Source organism: Postia placenta, assembly GCF_002117355.1.
Source record: "Postia placenta MAD-698-R-SB12 unplaced genomic scaffold POSPLAscaffold_14, whole genome shotgun sequence".
In the NCBI taxonomy this organism is placed as follows: Eukaryota; Fungi; Basidiomycota; class Agaricomycetes; order Polyporales; family Adustoporiaceae; genus Rhodonia; species Rhodonia placenta.
In genome coordinates, this window is record NW_020169845.1 from 706,657 (window position 1) to 729,567 (window position 22,911).

A 22,911-nucleotide genomic window follows, 5' to 3' on the forward strand; every position below is an offset into this window, starting at 1 on the left:
ACATGAGATATGAATAATCATGACAGGTGCAGCTGAGCTACGAGGGTAGCTCTCGTTGTACGAGGGTGTATCTGGCAGGCATACGCCTTTGGACGGCTGGAACCGCGATTAAATTGAAAATTCTGCATAAGACCAGATGGAAGTTCACCTAGTAAAACTCTGCGTGAAGGCCACTTCAGGCGTGATCTCGGACCCATTGATATCACGGGCTTTGGTAATGTCAAAGGTTGCTGCGATACAAGCGACAACTAGCCAGATTTCGGAGTCCGCAAAGTGCCTGCCAGGGCAGATGCTTCCATACTATGAGTCAATACAATTGCTGCTACGTGTGTACGGGTTTCATACCGTCGCCCAAATCCGAAAATGTACTTCCGCGGGTCATGGTCATCAGAGTCAGCGTCTTGAACAGCCAGGAATCGCTCGGGGCAAAATTGGTCCGGCTGTCGGTACACTATGGTATTTTGTGTCATGGCCCTAATGAAAAAGCGTCGTTCAATTCCAGTTGACCAGTGTGATGTGTGTTCGGGAGTTATTACCAAATGTTTGGTATTAAAATGGTGTCACCGGGGATATCATATCCCGCGTATGACTCCTTCCTGGTTGTGGCATGCGCAACACCTGATACAGATAGTAAGATGAGATTCCGAAAGGTACCGCGTGGATTAACTCGCCGAGAGGCGCTGGGCTATTCCATCTGTTACAACGTGTCAAAATTAGATTTGTAAGCAGACGTTGCTGTCTCACCGATATAATTCCTTGACAATGCAATTCAGATACGGAAGACAGGGTCTGTCATCGAAATCTGGAAGTCGCGAGTCTCCAACAACCCGGTCAATCTCATCTTGTGCTTTCTTATAGATTTCGGGGTAAAGAACCATCGCCAATATAAATGTAGACAACACAGTCGTTGTCTGGTGTGATAGCTATGTAGGGTAGATGCACGCATTGTTTCAATAGACTTACCGTCTCTGCTGCAGCTAAGATAGCCGAAGATATCAGACCTTTTTTTATTTTGAAACTAATGACCGCGTACCAATGTATATCGCGGTTGCAGCCCCCTTGATGTCTCGTTCATCGACTTCCGTCATCCCATGAGGGAAATGGTCATGTATAATGTCCGCAACGAAAGATGACTTCGCTATTCCTGTGGACTGAAGAGTGACGGTCGACAGATTGATCTGAGTCGCTAAACATCCCTCTCACCATGGCCTCGGTTGCTATCACATATGGTGCGTCCAATGTTTCCTGGATGAGCTTGCGTAGCTCGAGCGCTCGAGCCTTGAAACCCATACCAGGGAGCCACGAAGGTAGAGACCACACTGGAGAAACGCCTCAGCAATAGCCGGTCAAGAAAGAATTTTGAACAGGATAACGCACAGAAAGGGAATAGATCTATGAGAGTGGCCGGGATTTGTCCCGCATCCACAGTCCCTTGTATCGCTCTATCCGCCCTCTTCACAAACACATCGTCAGCAGATGTCATGGTGTGGCCATAGACAATCTCCATTATTATAGCTGCTGTAAATCTGGATCAATGTCGTTACTGTATCTCACACCACAAGACGCAGACGTTGTCAATACCTGCTCAAGTGTCTTTCGAAAAGTGTTGGCGCTTGGATGATGTTTAGCAGAAGGTTTCGCGCTTCCCGCCGCTGCAAGGGTTGGTACTTTGAGGATGACTCCTTGGACTCGAACGCGGCACATATCCACGTCCGATGTCTCTTCCAACGTTTTCCGTACTGCATGAATGCGATGCCACTGTCCCAGCCCAGCCTGCAAGAAAATTCATCAATGTCATTGTCGTCACCATTATATGGAGTTGCATGCTCACATTTCTGTCAAGAACATCATCCGCGGCCTTCCCGAGGTGGCAGAACTTTTCCGGTCCAACAGCTCGCGTGCAACCTTAACAGAATTGAGTACCAGTACCGGTGTCCGGAAAATCCGTGCGTATACGAGGTCGCCTACGGCATGAATGTAGGTTGTATGCTCGGCTAACACGACAGAGAACCGCACCATAGACTCCGCCCCATTGTGCCATAGTATGATGTTGGTGCCCAGCATTCAGCTGATGAACGTTTCCTATGATGGGAAGCGACCATGGTCCTGAAGGTAAGCGCTGAATACTAGCTGTCTTGCGCCGCATGCTGCACCAGATATACGACAAGAAAATGAGTACCAAGTAGAAGTAAATGTAATCCACCATAGGTGAAAGCGAGTTTCAGTTTTCTGACGTTCACCGGAGGGTGTGTATTAGTAGTTTACGAGGCGTTGAAAGGAGGCATATATATCCCACACTTGGTATGGTAGTGTCTCTCTCACCGTCATTACAACAAACAGGTTAGTAGTGGAGCATGGATGTTCGCATAAACATTATGCAAGCTCGCCAGTTGCCGGTCTCGAAATGATGGTACACGGCTAAGATCAATACTGCCATCGGATGAAGGTCCACTCATCACGAATGGTTTCTGATCGCACTAGGATGTCCATACCTGTCTTCAGACTGGTGTGTGCGTGGGTCCGACCAAAGTAGCCCCCCCTTCGATATGGGAATGCGCGATGCAGCCATACGGATTCACGTAATCTTCATGGTATGTATCAGGGGGCAGCACTGAAGGTATGGATTCGATGATCGGTGATTATGATAGACCCGTCTCCATCGGCCTGTGGGGATTCTTAGTCATCGGATCTCGTACCGTCGTTCTGTGTCACCGACGCAAAGGATGCTCCAGCTGCTCAACGTTCAACAACTGAGGTCCTGATGAAGGGATGGAAGCTTTCCATTGCGTTTGAGGGTATTGAGAGCTGCGAATCCCGCTGGTTAAACTGAGGTCATATTGAGTTTACTTGGACCTCAGTTCGGTCCGACCGAATCTCCTGCCTCAATACCTGGCATAGATCTTGACTGAACCTACACTCAGTTTCTGTGAAGCGGCTCGGGGTCCGGAACCAGGATCGAGCTTCGGACGGGCACGCTATGGTCCTCCGCCGACTGGCGTCGGGGCGTATGGCAGGCTCCTAAATTCTGCCGTCCACAGCGTTCACGCTCCCCCGTCTCTGACGCAAGGCTCGTCCACACGCCTGACCCCAAGTGGCAGCGGCCCCATCTGGATGTTTTGTATGAGTAGAATTATCGTGTGAAGAATTTCCTTATAGAACTGCGAGCGCACACCAAAGCTGGCGCGCTAGGGTATTTCGCGATAGAACAATGGTGTATAACATTTGAAAATACCGCTCTGCCTGGAGAGTCGTCAAAATGAGTCTCATTGTAGAAAATACCTTGTGGTTGTGTTCTACCGTGGTCAGATCGGTGTCGGCATTCTTCTCAGCACGCCAGTCACGTAGCCTTTGACATCAGGCGAGCGCTCGCAATTATATAAGGAGATCCTTCTATCTACTCATACGAAACCTCAGTTGCGCTCTCGTATGTGGCAGTGTGAATGCTGTGGACGGCCGATTTCAGGAGTAGTAAGTATGTATCCGGTTAGGCGCCGATGTACACGTGGACTCCTTGTTACCCATCAGCGGTCCAACGCCGCTCCGAGAAGCCGGTATCAATCACGAAAATTTGTCAGATGCCAGGTTGTGACGTAACTGAGATGCATCCCAGATACGCACAGCGAGGCTGCTGCCAGTTTGCAACTATTGACAGGTGCGTGTTCGTTCACGGATTCCTAATTCGTTGCCCTTCGGAGAACGTCCTGGATGCACCAAGCCGCACTCGTCTTCCTGCTTCATCTGAATGAAATTGACCAGTTTCGTATATCATGACCATTGTTTGTTTGAATTTGCTACCACTCAGCAGGGTGTGACACGGAAATGTTTCTTTCGAGCGCAAGGTCCAGGCGCAGCTTTCAATGTTAATTATCTTACCTGTTCACAACATTCACAAATACTCCGTGAACACCGGGTCCTTCGTGCAGAATGAGACCTGATAGAGCGTACTGTGAGCGGCTGCCATTTTGTCCTTGTGTTCGTCTTTGAATCTCCTTCGCCCGCAAACTACCGTCGTGCCCGGGTGGTTCGCTGGAACAATTATCGCCCATTGAGCACGTACGACCTCTAAAGCGTCGTGGACGTCATGCGATACTTATGCTCTTTCCGGCGTCGTGCACTCCAGTCCCCGTGCAGTGAGTGTCTTGCCGCACCAGACGATGCGGATTTTGCCTCTCCTTCTTCTTACCGACCTTTCACTTTCAGAACCGACAGAAACAGTTGTCCCCAGCTTAGCCTTTGGGCCCACCATCAGCGTCCCCTACGATACCGTCCACGACGCGTTCCGCGCTCAGGCAGAGGCACACCCGTCGCAGACCGCCGTCGTCGACTTCACCGGCCATTCCGTATCCTACGGCGAGCTGGATCGCCTGTCAGTGCAGCTCTCGGTACGGCTGCGTGCCGAGGGTGTGGGCAGCGGCGCCCGCGTCTGCCTGTTGATTGAACGCTCCATCGCGCAGACCGTCGCAATCATGGCCGTGCTGCGCGCGGGTGCAACGTACGTCCCCTTGGATGGCTGCATCGTTACGGACGACACACTGGCGTCCATCCTTGAGGATGCGCAGCCCGCCTTCACCCTTATTGAGGTGCTATATGTCCCGCGCACCATGCATCCTCACGCGTCATGGATGTCTGGAGGACATGATTGCAGAAGCGTCCAGTTCAGAATCATCATATGCGGGATCATTGTCTGCGTCTCTCGCATCGTTTGACAATGCATATATCATTTACACATCTGGTATGTCTCGATTTTCAGATGATCTAGCGTTGTGGTTATTCTGACTTACGTCCTAAAGGAACAACTGGTCGGCCCAAGGGTGTGATCGTTAGCCACTTCAATGTGTGCAACTGTGGGTCACTTGATTCCTTCAAGACACGCAGAACTCTGACGCTAGCGTCTCGCAGTGCTGTGTCTTTCTCCGGGAAACCTTGGGATCCGCCCCGGGACTCGCGTCGCGCAGCTTTTGAATGTTGCATTCGACATGTGCGCGTGGGAGATCCTGGGGTGCCTCATGAATGGGAATACGCTGCACCTCCGCGGGCCCCACAGGCAGGACTGGATCAAGATCTTGAAGACGGTGGACGTCGTTATCAGCACGCCGTCTATCCTCGCGCAGCACGGCCCTGCAGACTACCCAAACATCCGCATCGTCGCGATGGCGGGGGAGCCGTGCCCACAGGAGCTGGCAGACAGGTGGGCACAGTGCACGACGTTCTGGAATTGTTGCGGTCCTACAGAGGTATGTATCGGAAACGCACTCAGTATTACTGACGGTCCCCGGGCTCTCGCAGACGACAATTGTGAATACCATGCACCGCCATACCGCAGGCGCGCTGAACACGATTGGCAGCCCGACGCCGAACAATTCGGTTTACGTCCTTGACTCCGATCTGCGCCCTGTTCCACGGGGTGAGGCGGGAATAATGTGGGCTGGTGGAAACGGCGTGTGCAAAGGGTATCTCAATCTCCCGGATCTCACGAGTGGCAAGTTTGTGCGCGACCCGTTCGCGCCCCAAGGGTGCGTCTGCGCACAGCGTCCATCTGCCACATGATTCCCCGCTCGTTATGACGCTCAGTCAGCGGTGTAATGTACAACACGGGCGACATAGGTCGGCTGTGGGACGATGGCCAGCTAGACCATCTTGGGCGCGTCGACGACCAGGTCAAGATTAAGGTAGGCCCCTTGGCGGCGCTTCTGAGGCTCTGTACGTTGACGCTGCGGTGTGGTACTGTACAGGGATTCCGCGTCGAGCTAGACGGCGTCAGCGCTGCGATACACGCGTGTCCGGATGTCACGACGGCCTGCGCGCTGCTGGTAGAGCAGGACCTGTGGGCGTTCTACGCGCCTGAGCACGTCTCTGCTTCACAGGTTCGCACGGCCATGATGAATGTGCTGCCGTACTACGCTGTGCCTTCAAGATATCATGCGTTGTCGTCGATACCACTTACCTCGTGAGTAGGAACGGTGCATCGGGAGTTCTCACCGCTAAGTCTAGTTATGTAGAAACGGCAAGATTGACAAATCGCGTCTCCAGAGCCTCGTCAAAGTGCAATCCTAGCTGTTTAGGTTTCACCATTCACCTGTTCATGACTTTGTTCCGATAGAAGCATCAATCTTATGGAGAGCTATTTGTTGAAGGATTTTGCATAGAGCACCAACGTCTGCTCGTGGACCATATTGTTCACTACAATCTGTGTAATCTTCATGTTAGCGAGTTGTTAATGTATTGCTGTATACGAGAGATATGCTCGCTTCACGGCGATTAACTGTCAGTACCATGTTGACTTATGGGTATATCGAGCAAGCACCGCTACCATCCCGAGTCACGTGGTCAGTGCGCCGGTGTGAGAATCGCACATATGTAGGCGTCGCGCACCGTAGGCATCAGAAGAACTTTAGAAATGCTTGCTAGCAATTGCGGCCTTCAATGGCAAATACTACCAGTGCTTCATGTTCCACAGGATTACCAGACGCTCGAGGGTCTCAATGACAGCCCCGCCCTCTACTGTTGTCCACTGCAGTGGCAGGGGTGCAACACTGAGTTCCGGACTCTGCCGGCAGGTGGAACCAGAAATGCGAAGTTTGTCAATCCAACAGACCTATGCGGAAGATCGTTAAATGGATGGCTAGCGCCAGGAATGGGCTAGTGCTCCGAGAGGCGAGGAGTCAGAGTCATCAGAGCCGTCATTTGGGAGAGCATTAGGGTTTCGTCGATGTCGCTACTTGGCACGGCGTCTCACCGGAGTTCAGATGTCCTTCGGACGCCCTTGAGGTAGGGACTGAGGCTTATTCAAATCGAAACCTTGTATTCCAGTAGTTGCTACGCCAATGTGGCCTAGGCGCCCATGCTCCCATGTATCTTCTGTGCTCGTGTTAGCATTGATTCTGGCTTTTGAAACCAACATCATGCGTAATGGCGTTGCCCTTGACCAATCCTTGTTCTATTCATCGTGAACGTCTTCATAATACATACATTCATGGCTGTACCCATTGATTTACAAGATGTATCTGAAATCACGGTTCTGTATATCTGTGAGGTCGAGGTACTCCTTGACGACAAGAACGTCAAACCCGGCAAGCACCATGAAGAAGGGAAATATACCTTCTGTACTTTCCGCTCGACATGCGAGCCATCTGGAAGGGTGACCTCGATGTACACATCGTCGTACTTTGTGTCTGGTGGCTCCGCATCCCTTCGCTTGTTTTCGCGCCACAACAGGAAGCGAATGATGAGCAGAATAATCATGCAACACACGTAGCAGATCCCGATGACGGTCCACGGGACATGGTTCCTTTCCAATTACCCGCGTCTTAAGTTAGGATCCTGAGTGACAGCTGCTGACGCGGCTTACCTTGGGACGTATTTGGCTTGCCACATGAACGGACCGGCGGCGTTGCCCACGCAGTAAGCGATGAGCATTATCGCGTTCACCGTGACTTTCTTTGTGTGTCCCGCGGTAACGTTCGTAATCCAAGACAGCTGAAGCACGAACGCGGTCACGCTAATGGCTGTTCAGACAGAGTTAGGTCTGTATTCGTCCAAGAACCTAAACCCACGTACTGGTCATCCACTGTCCAAATAACAGCCCAACCTTGTCCGTCCAAGGGAGGAGATTCACGAGCAGGATGCCGAGGAGTGTGGGGATGAAGTAGATCACGCCGACGTAGGCCCGTGCGTTGGTAAAATATGACGCGATGTGCACACCTGTGAAGATCGTGACGATCTCGACGACGCCGCTGACCATCGCGAGCAGCGTCGTCTGTAGGCTCGTGAAGCCAAACGACGCCATGATGATCTGCTGCTGGTTTGTCAGGCTGTTCGGCACGTTATCCAGTGCGGAGAAGAGCGCGAAGAGCCACGTCTTAGGGTCGAGGAGCGCCTCATAGAACCTGACGCGACACTACGAGTTGGAAATAATCTAACGCAAAACGAAATTGAGGACATACTGTTCCTTTTTGAAGCGCTTGTTCTCGACACCTGTTTGGTTGCCCTGTTCGGTTGACCTGTGTTAGAACGTATACTGCTGCGGAATGCTATCGTGTACCTTGATGCGTTGCACAGCAGTGACTCGCTCCTCTGGCGCGAGGAACCATGCAGTCGTAGGGGAATCGGGGAACATGAACCTATGGCCTAGGTCAGCTCACGTCGTGTTTAGGCCTGCAGCACGGACCAGAACGCGACCGCTGTAATCAGAGTCAAGAGGCCGGTGATGATCACAAGCCTACGATAAGAGTGAACAAGCGCACTTGACAGGAGGAGTACAAACATACCATTGCCACGGCTGAAAGCCTCCCGTTTTGGAATGCAGGACACCAAAACTTATGAAACCAATGATGATCTGGGCTGGTTCAGGATATCAGAACGAGACGGCCTAGTACGCGCTGGATGGTGACATTGCTCACCTGTCCCGTTCATCAAAACTGCCAGAGGTTGCGCAAGTAAGCTTTGAGGACGCTGGATAAACAAACGTGCTTACACCAATAGCCCACGCGAATGGTCTGCTCTTTCCGTGTGTAGAACATAGACGTCACGATCATGAAGCCGGCCGTAATGGAGCCCTCGCACATGCCCAGAATGAACCGACATGCCATTAGTCCACCAAAGTTCTTGCATGCTGCATGGGAGCATAGAGCGATTCCCCAGACGAAGATGTTGATGCTGTTGACACGTCAGCGACGTCAGACTGACAGGTGAGTTGTGCCCTGACCTCATCCATTTTCCGACTGGGAATCGCTGGAGGGCCAGATTCTGTGGATACTCGAATGCGAGGTAGCTCAGATAAAATATCGTTCCAAGCCTGGTATCGGCGTTGAAAAACAACGACCATCAGATTCGGTGTAAATCATACCAATTATACCTATGGACACATAATCAGCAGCTGCGCGTGTCAACTCCCTGAAACACTCACTCGTTCGTCGTGAGATGCGTAGCGGTCCTGAAAGTGTTTGATGTTACCTCGACTGTGAGCGCATGGCAGAACAGTATACGCACTTGATTCCAAGAATCGCAGAACTCCCTAGCGTTGTCTTGTCCATGAATTGAATCCAGTACAGGACTTCATGGCAACGATCGATCAACACTACAGATCAGGAATCTAATGTAGAAGTGCATACCACACATTAAAGGCATTATGTGCCGGTCGATCTTCTTCCGCAACCGCAGTGCCTCCTTGGGATCCACTTCCTCAAACGTACCTGCAACGAGCCGAGCACCCGTGTCGACCTCTTCGCTGGCCGCAGCGACGTGGACGTGGGTCCTCTTCTCATCGTCAATGGATCCTGCCTTGTCCAGGGACTCTCGAGAACTCATGACGAGACGTGAGATGCGAGCTAGCGGGCGCGCGCAAGAGAGAGGACCAAGCGGTGAGAAGGGAGCCCATACCAAGCCCAACCTAATAAACCATCCGAGCGCGCACCACGACTATCAGGAAAATGCTCTTCGGAAGGAGCGATAGAGAGCTTCTCAATGATCTCGATACTGTCCAACATGGTCATGAGGAGCTGGGCGCTCTTATCTGTTGGCGACGGAGGCTTCAAATCACCTCGCAGTACATTCAAACCAAGACATGTAAACGTTAGCAGACGTCGCAACGTGATATAAGAAGGGACTGAGAGGCCGACGATGCAGGATGTTGTCTGAAGTGTTGTGCGAGTGGTGGAATAGTCGATACGTATAATATCGAAAAGATTACGACTAATTACGACCATCAGACGACCTTGGCGAGGGCGCCTACACGACCGTGGGAATGCGCCCCCGGAGATTTTCAGTCTGAATCCACTCAGTCTTTTGCTCATGTCTTCCTTGAAACACGATACATGGCACCATACAATCCTGTCAATCAACTCTCAAAGTCCATGCCGTAGTGTGCGTACTTGCTGGCCCTTCCAAGAGCACCAAGGCACATGCTATAACTGAAGCTCGTCACCGCCGTGGCAGTCCTTTGCCTATATATGCGGTCTCATGGACGGGAGGGCTATCGGAGAGCTATCAATGCGATAGCATAGCCAAATAAGATCCTCAGAACGGGAGCAAATCGTTATCGCACGGGCGCCTTGGCGCTTGATAAGAGGAATAGCAAAAGGTCTTGACCCTTCAGGCACGGAGACAAAGACCTCGCAAGCAAAACCCGGATAGCCTGAGGAAAATCTAGCTGCCGGAACGGATTGTGAGATGACGTACAACTACGCATCGACACCGTGCACGGTGACTCACCAATCGCGGCGCCGCGTTATGCCCCAAGACGACTTCATACTGTGCTGCTGAAACGTTACCTCGAAAGAATTTCCTTACGTTGCGATATTTACAGGGCTCACTAGGTAGTCATTCCAAAGGTCTTTAAAGGAGGCACCGTGCTTCGTGTTGGAAGTACAGTCGACACTTACTGCAGTAGATAACATGACCGCGTATGGTACTTACACCGTTCGTTCTGGACTTGGTTCTTTGCTGATGCTGGCCACAAGCTGGGTCAAACACCTTTGATTCTATCGTCCTCAGTCTCGTTCCCTGCGAGAAATCTAACAATGGGCAACGCTACCACTCTTCCATCCACGCAGGGCTGAGCAACCCGCCCTCGATTGCTTGCGACCGTGGACGTATGACACATTGAAAGTCTGCGACATGCCTGGAGGACCTACGGTATGAGTGACTATAAGAATACACACGGTGCACACCTACCTGATGGACCCAGAAGGAAACGCGGGTACAGGTATAATAGTTGCACCGTCAGGTCCTGTAGCTTTACAGATGTTAAGAGCCGCTGCGATGGTAGCAACCGCGAGCCAGAGACTAGAATCGGCGAACTGTCTCCCCGGGCATATGCTACGGAGTTATGTAAGTGTCTCAGTACGATTCCATTACTCGCACTATACGAGTCAGACTTTGCGTACCGCCGTCCGAATCCAAATACAATACCCCGCGGGTCGATGGCTTGCTCCTCGCCTTTGGTTCCATCTACTCCATAGCTCATGAATCGTTCGGGTAGAAAACGTTCCGGGTCAGAGAAGATAGTCTCGTCGCGAGTCATCGCCCTGGAAACATATCAACATAGATATACAAATGCAGCTCAAACGGGTAAGCGGGGACTCACCACATATTAGGGATTATGGTCGATCCTCTGGCGAGCCCGTAATCGTGGAAAGTGCAATCGGTCATAAGCCTATGTGGTACTCCTAGACGGCTTTGATTTACAACAAGTGATGACGACAGAGATGATACTTGCCCAGTGGGACGGCACAGCTCCAGCTTGCGCAGGTGTATCAAGTTGTGAGTTGAAATCCACGGTGTTTCAATTAAACCTACCGATAGAGTTCCTTCAGCACGTTCTCCACATACGGCAGAGACGCTCTATCAGTCAAATTCGGGAGGCGGCTTCCACCAACTATTCTGTCGAGCTCTTGTTGGGTCTTAGTGTACACATCTGGATGGAGAACCATCGCTTGAATGAAGGCGGTTAGGGTTGTTGACATCTAACGTATCATGATAAGAACAAAGGAGCCAAAGTACATGTATGTCGTACCGATTCTGTTCCGGCTATTGGAGGAGCGTGTTAAGGTACGTGAAATGGTAAGTTGTGGAATATAGGAGGATCACCTGCATACAAAACCGCTGCCACGCATTTGATGTCATATTCATTGTACTCAGCGGAGTCACCTTCCTTCCATAGAGCTTCTAGCAGGGAAGAAGTCAAAGACGGTGTTGCATTCCCCGAAAGCTACGCTCCTGTCAGCTGACCTGGGCCGATTGTTGACGTACAGCATCTACTCACGAGTGCGTTCTTGACAGTCTGGAATGGTGCATCTTGCATTTTGGTCCTGAGATGTCGCACATAAATGGCCCTCCTCTTGAATCCAGCCCCGGGCATCCATGTGGGAATATATTTGACTGCCATCATGAAAGAGGATTGTTAGCGCAATGCGTGTGTCACATGATATATATGAAACTCGCGAATGGGAAAGAGGTCGACCAGTGTGGAAGCAGGGCCACCTGCATCTGTAGTTGCTTTTAAGGCAAGTTCAATCAATCTAACATGTTCGTCGTCGAGCGACTTAATGTCGTGGCCATATGAGATGTGCATCGAGAAGGCAGCGGACCATCTATCCAGAAGATATGCCGAAACACTATCAGCGTTGGTACAGCTGGATTGTTTTACTAGAAAGAGACAACCTCTGGATGTGTAGCGTGAATGCGTCAGGTGTTTGAACCAGTCCAGCGAGCAGCGTAAGCGTCTCCCTACGCTGCAATGCTGGCAGATCGATCACGTTGTGCTTGTTCTGAATGATATCTTGAACCCATCTGCGATATCTACGCCATTTGTCACCGTACGGCATCAATACCATGTCGTTTTCCATGCCCATTCTGTTAGAACATCGATCAGCCAGCAAACTCGTTCAGGGGTGCAAGAGACTCGCAGATCAGAGAATAGCACAAAACGTGGTCTATCCGATGCAACAGCACTTTTAGCCTCCATGAGATCTTGTGCAACGCGCAACGAGTTGACAACCAGCATTCCTGTATAGAAGAAGCGGAGGTAGACTAATCCTCCTGAAACAAGAAAGCTAGTCAGAGGTGCAGCTTCTTGGGACACAAGGACTGTTCACCATATTGACGAGCCCATAGGGTAAATGCCTCATGTGGCGACCTCCAAAAGAGCTGATAAGCGTTACCTATGAGGGGCAGCGACGTTGGACCAGGAGGCACGGGCAGATGGCGACGTTGACCCGCCCATAGGAAATGTATTACGCTATAGGCGATGGGGAGAAATAGGGCGATGCCTACACATAGGAACACGTCATGGACAGGAAAGGTATCCATGTAGCGTATGCTGCTGGACGAGATGGAAAGAGGTTGGCTCCAGGAGAAAATATGACCTTCGAAGACAACGCGCGGTGATCACAATCCAGTATTTGTCGCGGCTGGATTCAAATGATATTAGGAGTACAGCCTGTGTGAGGATGACACAACCTTATCTAGTTCATGTGATTAATTGACATTTTGCTCACCGATTCACCGTCGATATACATTCCCACCGCAGAAGCCAGAAATATATCTATGGTCCATATGCTATCACAATAGAAGGGAGTCTCGGTGTAATCAATTGGAATGCAAATCGTGCGAATCCAGCTCTGTCATGCATCAGATGTCGGTCTTCTCGTACCTCACGTGGTGCCAGTGAATCGTTGTACTGGTTGCTGGGAATGGACAGTTACAGTAATTGTCCGTTCTGCATTCAGTTGAGAAGCCCGAGAGCCTCCAGGAAGAAGACCGGAGCATATACTGCCGCACGCGGCTGACGGCTCTTCCGCAAGGCAAGGCACTTACTTAAGATCGCGGCCGGCTAGCATCAGCACGAGCGTTGATTGGGACGACGTCATAAGCTGACTGCGATTAGTTTGGACACACCAGATCCTCGCATGCGCGCCTCTGGAGAGACTGGGATAGCTGCAGATATTCAATCATACGTCCCGTTCCACAGTCGTTTCACACCCTATAATAGTCTACCAAAAGCGCAGACTCGCCGAAGAGCGTGAGGAATGAAGGAAGGAATTCAACCTTCCCCGCGAGAGCGCCGCTCTTCAGCCTGTTCGGGACGCTATGTGGCCTTGTTTGTACTTAGTGGCTCACCGGTTTTTGCCGTATTTTCGCCCATTTCGCTCCACAGTTATTTATCTCGTCCTTCTTGCACGTTTGCATATCATATATGCACTTTGACGAACAAGGGTTCAGCCCCCGGCCTGGCGGCACCTCCAGTCTAAATCATTGTCTTATCATTGGACATTTCCGGTAAGGCTGCGCTCTGCGTCCTGCTAGTGGTATACACAAACGGAATAATTTCTGTGCGCGCTACAGGCAGCAGCTCATGGTACCGCTTTGCATCTTCAAGCATGATGTCGACGGCTACCAAAGCAGTAGGATTCTGCAGTTCCTGGTGTACATCGAAGCTCGACGCCAACTCTTGTGTAACGGCAATCATGCTTGCGAACAGGGCATTGTGATACTTGTATACATATTCCTGTTTACGCCTCAGTGTTTCCTCTCGCTTTTCAGGCGTGAGAGAAGCAAACGCAGGCCTCATCGCCACTTTCGGTATGATCGAGTCTGGCGCGCTCCACTGCACTGCTGCAGCCACGACCATGATGGTTGGAGTTTACTTGAGTGGCATTTCGTTTAGCCTCTTCTCTGCTAACCTTTATACTCCGCTCGCGGTAAGGCATTGCCCTTCCCCGTCAAACTTCGCGTGTCCTTCGTTGACTGAAAGGAAAGAAAATGTTTCTATAGCAACGAGAATCCGGTCGGCGAGCGCGTTTATCTATGAGCGTAGCGGTGCCTGTAAATGATAATTGCGTGCGGTACGTACGTTGCGAACACCCGACTTTCTACCACGGATCCCCGGGCCCCGACTAACATCGTGCCCGAGTGCGCGGGCTCGTTCCTGACCGCATGTTGCAACGAAGGTCACTACTTGTCTTGCTCGTGCGTGTTGTACTTGGTCGAACACACAAATAACCTGCCGCATCAAAGCGCACGAAAGCGGTGGAGGAAGCATACGAGGTGGCAACAATCCAAGCCGCTACGCAGGCCTGGGATCTTAGCTATCGTACTTTGTCCTCGAGTCTACTATGTCTCGCAGAAATCTCTTGTCAACTTTGCCATTGCTGTGAATTGATCAATTCCAGCTACAAGCACCACAGAGTGCTCCTACCTGGTCAACGGAATTGAACTTAGCGCCTTGTACTGTGTCGGAACAGCGTAGTATGGTTGCGTCCTCGCAATAGCTATACGCACATCCTCTATGGCTATATGCGGGGGAGTGTAGAAAGCCCATATGTCTTGCTTGATCAGGAGCGCACACGCAGACACAACGCCTGGACAAGCGCGTATTGCTGCTGAAACACCATCTAGCTCGACGCGGAAACCCTTCATGGTTTTGGCATCAGAATCAGTAAGGCCTTCGAACTTCGTACTCACTTTGACTTTGACTTGATCGTCTGAACGTCCCATGTGGACCAAGCTCCCGTCTTCTTTCATGACGCCCAAGTCCCCGGTATTAAACATGAGCCCTCTGAGTGACATCTTGAGTGTACGTGAGACGGAGCACATGATGCACCCACCCTTTGTGCGAGAAAGGATCTGGCTTGAATTTGATCTCGTTGAGACTAGGTCGTTTCAGATATCCTTGACAGACACCAAGACCACCTGCCCACATGGTGCCCTTTCTTCCGCGCGCGACAGGCATGAGATCGTCATCCAAAACATATACGGAGCTGTTAGGAGTCGGTGTTCCGATACTGAGAGACCGCCCTGGAGAGTGCTTATGCATAGTGTTGAGGATACTGACCTGGACATCGGCCTAAGAGAAGGAAGGAAGGGCGAGAACGTATGTGTCATACCTCCGTCGGTCCGCAACAATTGAAATACGTCGCCTGCGCGGCCCATTGGTCTGCTAGTGCTTGCGAGATGGGCTCTCCGCCTGTCGCGACTACTTTCAAGTTGGGGAAATCTTGAGGTCGGTGCTGTTGGAGAATGGACGGGGTGCAAATTACAACATCCACTGTCTTCATGACCGAAATCCAGTCTGCACGGTGAGGGCCTCGCAGATGCAGAGTACCGCCGTTCATTAGACATGCGAGTATCTCCCACGCGCACATGTCGAAAGCGACGTTAAGCAGCTGAGCGACGTGAACTCCAGGCTTAACACCGAGGTTTCCAGGATAAAGACATAGCACTATGATTGGTACCGATGAGGGATGTATATGACATGTTAGAACCACGACGACGCACGATTTGTCAAGCCTAGATGTTTGATAATGACCCCCTTTGGCTGTCCCGTGGTCCCTGAGGACAATGATAAATACGCTGTTAGTGCAAATACGATTGTGAGACCCTCACCGGAGGTGTAAATTATATACGCTATATCCTCCTCGCTGGTCTCATACGGGAGCTCTACCACAAGCATGTCGTCGGTGCCCTTGCAGTCTTCAATCATATCCTCAAGACAAAAGTGAGGAGTCGTGACCTCATCCCCGCGGCCTATATACCTCTTGGAGATCAAAGTAATGGTAGGCTGCGCGTCTCGCATAATCTGAGTGAGGGAACTGCCAGGAATGACGCCGCCATCTAGAGGAATATAAGCAGCCCCTGCGCGTAAGACAGCGAGGATTGCAATGATGTATGCGTTGGACCGTTCAATGAGGAGACATACGCGGCTTCCATTCGTGACACCCTGTCCACGCAGATTTAAAGCCAGGTGGAGGGATAATACGTCCAGCTGTTTGTATGTCAACGATTGACCGTAATGATCAACCACAGCGGTGTGTTCTGGGTTTGCAGCTGCTTGAGCGCAGAACGCATTCTGAATGCATCGGTACGGGATCGGCTCCTCCGGCCCAAACGAGAGACTGGGCTCTTGACATGTAGGCCAATGGACTGACGCGGAATGAGAGCTGGTATCAGGGATTGGACAAAAATTGGGGTCCATACTCAAAGAAATCCCTTTCAAGGAGCTGAAGAGTGGTCTCCATCCAAAGAATGAGCGAAGAGGGAGCATGAAAGTGAAGTGTTTTCAGAAACGGGGCGAGACTGTGGCGTTGCATTCAGCCGGATGCTACACTTGCCACACACAATATAAGCATACATGTTGTCTGCGTAGGCTGTGTTCAGGAAGTACTGTGCAGCAGACAGCTTCACTATACACACGCTGCTATCACCAACCAGGGCGAAACGAGTTCATCTCATTAATTTCACTTGCGAAGTGCGCTCAGAAATACAAGTAGATATGTACGAGCGGCCGCCGACGCGCGGTACAAGGGCCGTCTTGCTTATGGGAATGCGATGCATCATGAGAAGAGTCCACTGAGTAGAGTTCATCGATTCGTCTCGGTCAATGGAAGTCAGAAGTCAGCGCTGATACCCCAGGCTGGTATGGAAAACTCTGACTCAATTGCAATTATTCAATTACGGCAATGATCAAGGCCTGATCCGGAATCTACAAACATCTTGATATGGCTGACAAGCCTCCTCAAGCACCGAGACTCATGTAAAACAAACGCTGCCCTTGAGGCTGTTGATTACGGAGTCGTATCTCTGATACAAGAACTGGCATACGTTGTGAGGGGGTCAACTGGACGAGAATCATGCCAGTTTGTGTGTACTGGCACAAATCATTCAGCAGAAAGACTCATGCCGTGAATTGAGAACGAATTGATTCCATGCAACAATGCGCACGTATCGACCGCATGTGATGTAATGGGAACCTCGTTTGTCACGTATCAGAGATATGAGAGGTCGCCGTTGTGCGCGGAGCATGACGCATGCGATTTTGTGCGGCGGACCAGCGGATGTTAGATGGACCATGAGAGGGCATCAGGACTCACCTTGTGAGCCAAGAAGCAGGATCTGTTGAGTTCCGTCGTGGTACTTCCGCGCTTTCCAGGTACTCTCCCGGAGCTGGGACACATGCGCAACAGTCTTCCGGGCTCGACGTCTGTGATCCGGATCATTCTGTAGACCGCCTGTGGGAAGATGGCCCGCAAGAGCCGAAGACCAGTTTATGGAAGCAATTTGCACATCAAATTTGATAGAGCGGTCGAGAAGCTTTGACTGGGCACAAACCTCGGAAGCGCGGACGAAGGAGCCTTGTGATGAATAAGTGAAACCTTCTATACGTGGCAGACGGCTTTGATGCATAGCAATGGCAAAGGCGGATCGGTGGTGTATGAAATGGCACAAGAAGGACCGTGGGAGCGCGCCGGAGCGCAGGCGCTAATTGGAAAGAGCTAACGGAATCGAGCTCTTACGCCTGGTCAGCCACATAGAATTCAGGGATCATTCGCATGAGGCACCTGCGGACAATGATTTGACTGATTATCCGTTATGACCGGCGAAGCTCAGAGCGCTTGTAGGTGTTTCGAGCGGTGATCTGCACAAGTTGACCCGAGAAGTACTCGTGAAATGTTCACTCGAGTTCCAGACCAGTGTCACATGCGTAGGCTTTCAAGCTTGAACCAGTGACATGAAATGATTGTAAATTGTCACTTCACGACGGGCTTGACGGGGAAGAAGGGATTTGATTTACTTCGTATCTGTACAGCCTGGACTCGGCAGCCGGCTTTATCACATGCACCAGAACAATTATCCTCGGGTTGGATCTTCATACCGAGACAAACCCAAAGCCCTCGTAGCGTCTGTACATGAGACGTGGGAAGCTAAGTTAGATGCACTTTTCTCAGCCATCGCGCACATCATGAAAGTTCCACTCTCACAAGGGTCGCTTAGATACCAATATCCGAAGTAGAGGCCATTATTGGAGTTTGACCAGCTGCACCATCTCAGCGCCACCAAATTTATTTTGCGAGATGCCAAGTATATCAAAGAATTCTCATGATTTAGCGGTATACCCAATGTCAGCCTCAGTCTCACCATAACAGGGAGATTCCCTCGGTGAGCCCATCGACTGGCGAAGAGTCCTGACGTTAGTTCACGAGTCACTGTTCCCTGGTTCTTCATTATCCATCGATCCGAGCTCGTCGGCAACCAATTTCACAGCGGCTGTCGAGCGCGGAGTAATAGAACATATGAAATCGAGCGGAGGACTGTCAAAGAAGCGAGTCAAGGAGAGTAGCACCAGCGAGCCCCTTGCGCATACCTCGTGAAACCGGAACAGAAGCGCGCCGCGGGAGTAATCAATTTCCCTGATGCATCGCGACCTTTGGCGATATCCACGGTCGCCACGATATGTGCGATAGCCAACCACACTGCTTCATCAGCGAAGTGTCTTCCTGGACAGATCCTGGAAAATAGTGTCACCATGAATGGGTCGTCAGTGGGAGCGCTACCGAACGAGACCATGAGAGCGCACCGTCTCCCAAATCCAAAAACGAACTGGCGCGGGTCTTTCGAAGCCCCGCTTTGCGCATCCAAAGACTCAAACCGCGATGGATCAAATGCTTTCGGATCTGAGTACACCTCTTCTTGGTGACCCATTCTCCTGATAAGCATGAAAAATGACTCGAACGACACGTGGGAAGGGAACATACCAAATGTTGGGAATTATCATAGTTCCCGTCGGTACACTATAGCCACGATAACTGTCCTCTTGCGTGAGACGATGAGGCACGCCTAGGGAGTACTTATCAAAATTCGAAAGCTCACGCTGCAGCTCGGTGGTCTACCTACCCAGAGGCACGGGCGGATTCCAGCTAACGACGGTCAACGTTACAGTTGCTGATCTGCAGATAAGTCCTACCGATATACTTCTTGAATCATGCAATCGAGGTAGCGGAGCAAGTGTCTGTGCTCGAGACTTGGAAGACACGAGCGTCCCACGATGCGATCAATCTCTTCTTGTGCTTTCTTGTACACTTGAGGATGCAGGACCATAGCCAAAATGAACGTATTCAAGACAACAGCAGTCTATATTTCCAGATATGGATATGTTAGATTGCAATCCATCAGAGAACATACGGTGTCAACACCAGCTGAAGACATGTGTAGGTGAGATTGTGTATCTCACATAATCAAATGCTCACCTGAGTATATACTTGCAGCGACTCCCTTAATGTCTTCTTCATCCTCGCGTGAAATGTGGTGGGCGTTCGCATCCAGCAAGGACGCCACAAGAGATGGTTTCACGGATCCTTGACACTGGAAACAAGGTCATTGCGTGCTCATTTATGATTAATAGGGCTACGTACCATAGCTGACTTCACGTTTTCATAGGGGCTATCAATCATGTTGCGCACGATACCACGAACGCTGCGCGCTTTGTCAATTGGGGCCGAGCCCGGGAACCACGAAGGCAGGTATTTTACTGTAAATAAAGCGCACAAGGTATGCCACAGCTTCTCGGTGGATGCCGTCAGACTTACGGAACGGAACGAAGTCGACAAGTGTCGCGGCAGGACTTCCCGCCTCAGTAGTTGCATGTATGGCTCGCTCCGTCATCTGAAAGTATTCGTCGTCCCAGGAAGTAATTGTCCGGCCAAATACAGATGATGTAACTAGTGCAGCTGCATATCTGTTCCCAGAGTCCAGCTTGAGCAGGAGCAAGAACAAGTCGGGTACTTACCTTCGAATATGCTGCGATAGATCCTGGGGCGTCTCGATCAGTTGTAGTAAGAGCGTCAAAGTCTCCTTGCGCAGAATCGGTCTAAGTTTCAGTAGCGATGCCTTTTCTGAATACCACATATGAATCCATCTTCGGTGTCGACGCCATTGGTCGCCGTAGGTCAAGAATGGTGTAGCAGGATACCAGCCAACTCTACGAGATCGGAATGAAGTCAACGAACGTGTTTATGAATTACTAACATACATGTCTATTAGCAAGGCGAAATACGGCCTATCAGAATATAGAGAGCTCCGATTTTCCAGCAAGTCTTGCGCCACCGCAAGAGAGTTGAGAATCAGCACCGGTGTGGTGAAGAACTTAGCGAATATGAAGTCTCCTGAATCCCAAATATTCAGCGAAATCAACAGAGACGGAGACTCGGGTTTTCAGGGCATACCAAACTTCTGACCCCATTTAGCGAAGGTCTTATGTTGATGTTCCAAGGGTAGTTGCAGGATGTTTCCCAGAAGAGGAATGGCACGAGGACCGGGAGGTAAGGGACTCGTACCCTTGCTTGTGCTTCTGCTGCGAAGCAACCCACAGACTGCGAGCAGGCCTGTCAAGGCCAGTAGCAATGGAGTGTTCAGAGCTGTGGCCATCGCACGTACACCGGGAGTGAGCAAGAGGACTGCCCAAGATGCGAAGCTGTCGTCGGCACGGAGCGGATACAACGCGCAATCGGGTCCTATACCCAGAAGCCACAACGCCTTAGAAAGCCATAGCGACCCAGGGTCGTGCCAGACAATTCAGCTCGAACATCTTGACTGCCGGCATGTCTTGACATGCTCCACATAGAAGCCTTCCGAAGTAATCACGAAACGAAGGGTATGCCGCCGCATGTTACACACGGGCTTCCAAAGGCGGGGTGGTACCTGAGCGTGAACCGAGGAAGATATGCAGTGTGCGAAAGTTCGATGACTATGAGGTAACTTCGCTCCAGTCGGAGCTTGTGCGCCTATGATCGCGCTTTAGCAGTGTTCGTCAGGAATTGGTTACCCGCAGCTGTTTGCCACGGGTTCTATTACTCGCGGGCGAATTACTTATTGAGCTTAAGGTGTGCCTCAATCATGCCGAAAGACCCGCAGTAAAAATCGCATTTGTCAAATAATACTTCGTGAGAATATTGTTAAGCATAAAAAAGGAGCAATCTCAACGTTTCCCACGATGCCAACCGAGTGCTCAAGTACTTGGGAAACTATATGGGCGATACATAAGCAAGGAAGACTTTCTGTGTCTTTTGAGTTTCATTGCTCAATAGTGGCTCACTCTGAGATGATCAAGGAAGCCTGCAAAATTATCTCATCCAAGTATGTCAAAAGATATTCTTGATCCCAAATGTCAGTGGCCTGCTCATCATACATCGATCAGCGTTGCATTCTACCTACGCGTGCACTGTTCTCGCACCTGAAGCTGAACCCAGAACTCTGAGTGAATGCTCCACACGTGGGTGCGGCTTCGACAGAAAGAAGTCAGATGATGCCTGATAGAAAAGAAGACCGTCACCTACGGGGAGGGAAAAATTACCCTATGACCGAACGAAGTCGACAGGATATCGAAGACAGGACGTGAAGACGAGGGGTCGTCCGTGTACCACTTCATGGGAAGTATGTTCTCAATTGCACCAACATTTGTGATGAAGTTTGCTAGTCCCACCGATCTCGGCTGACGTATTGGCGAGGTGCGCATTTGAGCAGCCAGAAGGTGAGGAAAGTGCGGGTTGGCGATGTACTCGTCGTACTGAGACTTGACGCAGCGCATGACGGCGAGAAGGCGATCTCGTGGAGGCGAGGACTTAGGTATGTCCTTGTATGTGACACGTATTGGCACTGTTCCCATCTCCGAGATGAGTTGATTCCCGTCGTCATAGGGAGGGACTCTCCATTTCGCCAAAGATATACTACACGATCGGGTAGTGTAAGTCGCTCGGGAGGTATCATTCAGTGAGTACTCACACCGACATAGCAAAAGTGACATGCGCTTGCTCGGCTTGCTCTTCCGGAACAGGATTATGGGCTAATATTGCCAGTACCTGGGCAGCCTCGAAGAGATGTGTCACGCTGAAGCCTTCGGCCTTCACCTGCGCAAGAATACGTCGTGTAGTCTCGCGATCAATCCTCTTGCGCACTCTCACCGGCCTCCCGTGCACCCGAACTTCCGATCGTAGTGGTACGAGGCTATGGGTAGGCTGGTCCGATACTCAGCATTAGATCATCTAACGCTTTTGTTGAAAATTCTCACTACAGGATTCGCATAGATCTCCCGTATCTTCTCCAAAAGTGGAATAGCCTCCGTCTCCCAGTTGGGACGAGGACCGCCGGTGGCTGTAACGGGGCCTGCTGGAAGGTTCTTCCACTCTGTTCCCCAGTCAAGGTCCGCTAGAGGTACTGTGGACTCAGACATGAAGCTCAGCAAGAGCGAGAAAGCAAGCAAGGTGGGCCTTCCGTCCATGATGGCGTGGGGTCCATGGAGGAAGATAGAGAAGGCGTTTTGCGCCCCGGGGGTCTGAAGCAGGAAGCAACGCACAAATTGCTTGCTGCCGTCTTCTCAAACGTAAGGCACTCGCCGCTGGTTGCACGTTATCAGCATGTCGTCGGGTTCCATTGGCTCTGGCAGCGTAATGACGGATCTCTGAGCCCAAGCTTGAATATCCTGGATATTCGATATAGGCTTATATAGCCACGAACGCAGATCCGCGTTATGCACGCCTTCTTCTAGCGTTGCAGCGATTATAGGACAGAAGTATCTGGACGCATTTGTAGGGGTTACTGACCATGGACGCGGACGTCCTGTGCTGCCACTTACCGCAGTTTCGC

General features: G+C 51.0%; 8 protein-coding genes across 8 annotated transcripts; 1 reads left to right on the plus strand and 7 right to left on the minus strand.

Annotated features, from left to right (window-relative positions):
- Window positions 1–17: 17 nt before the first annotated feature.
- POSPLADRAFT_1153383 (hypothetical protein) lies at window positions 18–2,146 on the minus strand (the record flags this gene model as incomplete). The annotated part of the gene is made up of 12 exons (XM_024486740.1): window positions 18–96; window positions 149–292; window positions 346–474; window positions 537–592; window positions 655–694; window positions 745–911; window positions 1,020–1,151; window positions 1,204–1,319; window positions 1,378–1,526; window positions 1,582–1,773; window positions 1,832–1,964; window positions 2,017–2,146. 12 exons carry the CDS (start codon window positions 2,144–2,146, stop codon window positions 18–20), a joined length of 1,467 nt encoding a protein of 488 aa, XP_024335372.1.
- Window positions 2,147–4,081: 1,935 nt separating this feature from the next.
- Window positions 4,082–6,054, plus strand: POSPLADRAFT_1049341 (hypothetical protein; the record flags this gene model as incomplete). The annotated part of the gene is made up of 11 exons (XM_024479721.1): window positions 4,082–4,130; window positions 4,201–4,492; window positions 4,656–4,732; window positions 4,791–4,844; window positions 4,900–5,188; window positions 5,233–5,234; window positions 5,324–5,513; window positions 5,576–5,669; window positions 5,733–5,864; window positions 5,915–5,947; window positions 6,031–6,054. The coding sequence occupies 11 exons, from the start codon at window positions 4,082–4,084 to the stop codon at window positions 6,052–6,054; spliced, it is 1,236 nt and encodes a 411-aa protein (XP_024335373.1).
- Window positions 6,055–6,991: 937 nt separating this feature from the next.
- Window positions 6,992–9,306, minus strand: POSPLADRAFT_1060466 (hypothetical protein; the record flags this gene model as incomplete). Its single annotated transcript, XM_024481263.1, has 15 exons — window positions 6,992–7,045; window positions 7,099–7,288; window positions 7,349–7,505; window positions 7,558–7,886; window positions 7,944–7,987; window positions 8,042–8,120; window positions 8,168–8,218; window positions 8,268–8,340; window positions 8,400–8,417; window positions 8,474–8,655; window positions 8,705–8,794; window positions 8,846–8,854; window positions 8,906–8,932; window positions 8,989–9,052; window positions 9,111–9,306. 15 exons carry the CDS (start codon window positions 9,304–9,306, stop codon window positions 6,992–6,994), a joined length of 1,563 nt encoding a protein of 520 aa, XP_024335374.1.
- Window positions 9,307–10,527: 1,221 nt separating this feature from the next.
- Window positions 10,528–11,800, minus strand: POSPLADRAFT_1060467 (hypothetical protein; the record flags this gene model as incomplete). The annotated part of the gene is made up of 7 exons (XM_024481264.1): window positions 10,528–10,618; window positions 10,672–10,815; window positions 10,866–11,024; window positions 11,296–11,462; window positions 11,513–11,526; window positions 11,587–11,707; window positions 11,762–11,800. 7 exons carry the CDS (start codon window positions 11,798–11,800, stop codon window positions 10,528–10,530), a joined length of 735 nt encoding a protein of 244 aa, XP_024335375.1.
- A 1,944-nt stretch (window positions 11,801–13,744) lies between these two features.
- On the minus strand, window positions 13,745–14,128 carry POSPLADRAFT_1060468 (hypothetical protein; the record flags this gene model as incomplete). Its single annotated transcript, XM_024481265.1, has 1 exon — window positions 13,745–14,128. The coding sequence occupies one exon, from the start codon at window positions 14,126–14,128 to the stop codon at window positions 13,745–13,747; it is 384 nt and encodes a 127-aa protein (XP_024335376.1).
- Window positions 14,129–14,691: 563 nt separating this feature from the next.
- POSPLADRAFT_1152876 (hypothetical protein) lies at window positions 14,692–16,471 on the minus strand (the record flags this gene model as incomplete). Its single annotated transcript, XM_024486698.1, has 6 exons — window positions 14,692–14,910; window positions 14,962–15,055; window positions 15,105–15,281; window positions 15,412–15,718; window positions 15,775–15,877; window positions 16,103–16,471. 6 exons carry the CDS (start codon window positions 16,469–16,471, stop codon window positions 14,692–14,694), a joined length of 1,269 nt encoding a protein of 422 aa, XP_024335377.1.
- Window positions 16,472–18,469: 1,998 nt separating this feature from the next.
- POSPLADRAFT_1153082 (hypothetical protein) lies at window positions 18,470–20,697 on the minus strand (the record flags this gene model as incomplete). The annotated part of the gene is made up of 13 exons (XM_024486713.1): window positions 18,470–18,584; window positions 18,638–18,781; window positions 18,851–18,979; window positions 19,029–19,110; window positions 19,168–19,190; window positions 19,238–19,404; window positions 19,456–19,469; window positions 19,521–19,635; window positions 19,686–19,801; window positions 19,860–20,008; window positions 20,060–20,251; window positions 20,303–20,435; window positions 20,496–20,697. 13 exons carry the CDS (start codon window positions 20,695–20,697, stop codon window positions 18,470–18,472), a joined length of 1,581 nt encoding a protein of 526 aa, XP_024335378.1.
- A 663-nt stretch (window positions 20,698–21,360) lies between these two features.
- Window positions 21,361–22,546, minus strand: POSPLADRAFT_1049343 (hypothetical protein; the record flags this gene model as incomplete). The annotated part of the gene is made up of 4 exons (XM_024479722.1): window positions 21,361–21,384; window positions 21,623–21,995; window positions 22,051–22,175; window positions 22,337–22,546. 4 exons carry the CDS (start codon window positions 22,544–22,546, stop codon window positions 21,361–21,363), a joined length of 732 nt encoding a protein of 243 aa, XP_024335379.1.
- Window positions 22,547–22,911: the final 365 nt, after the last annotated feature.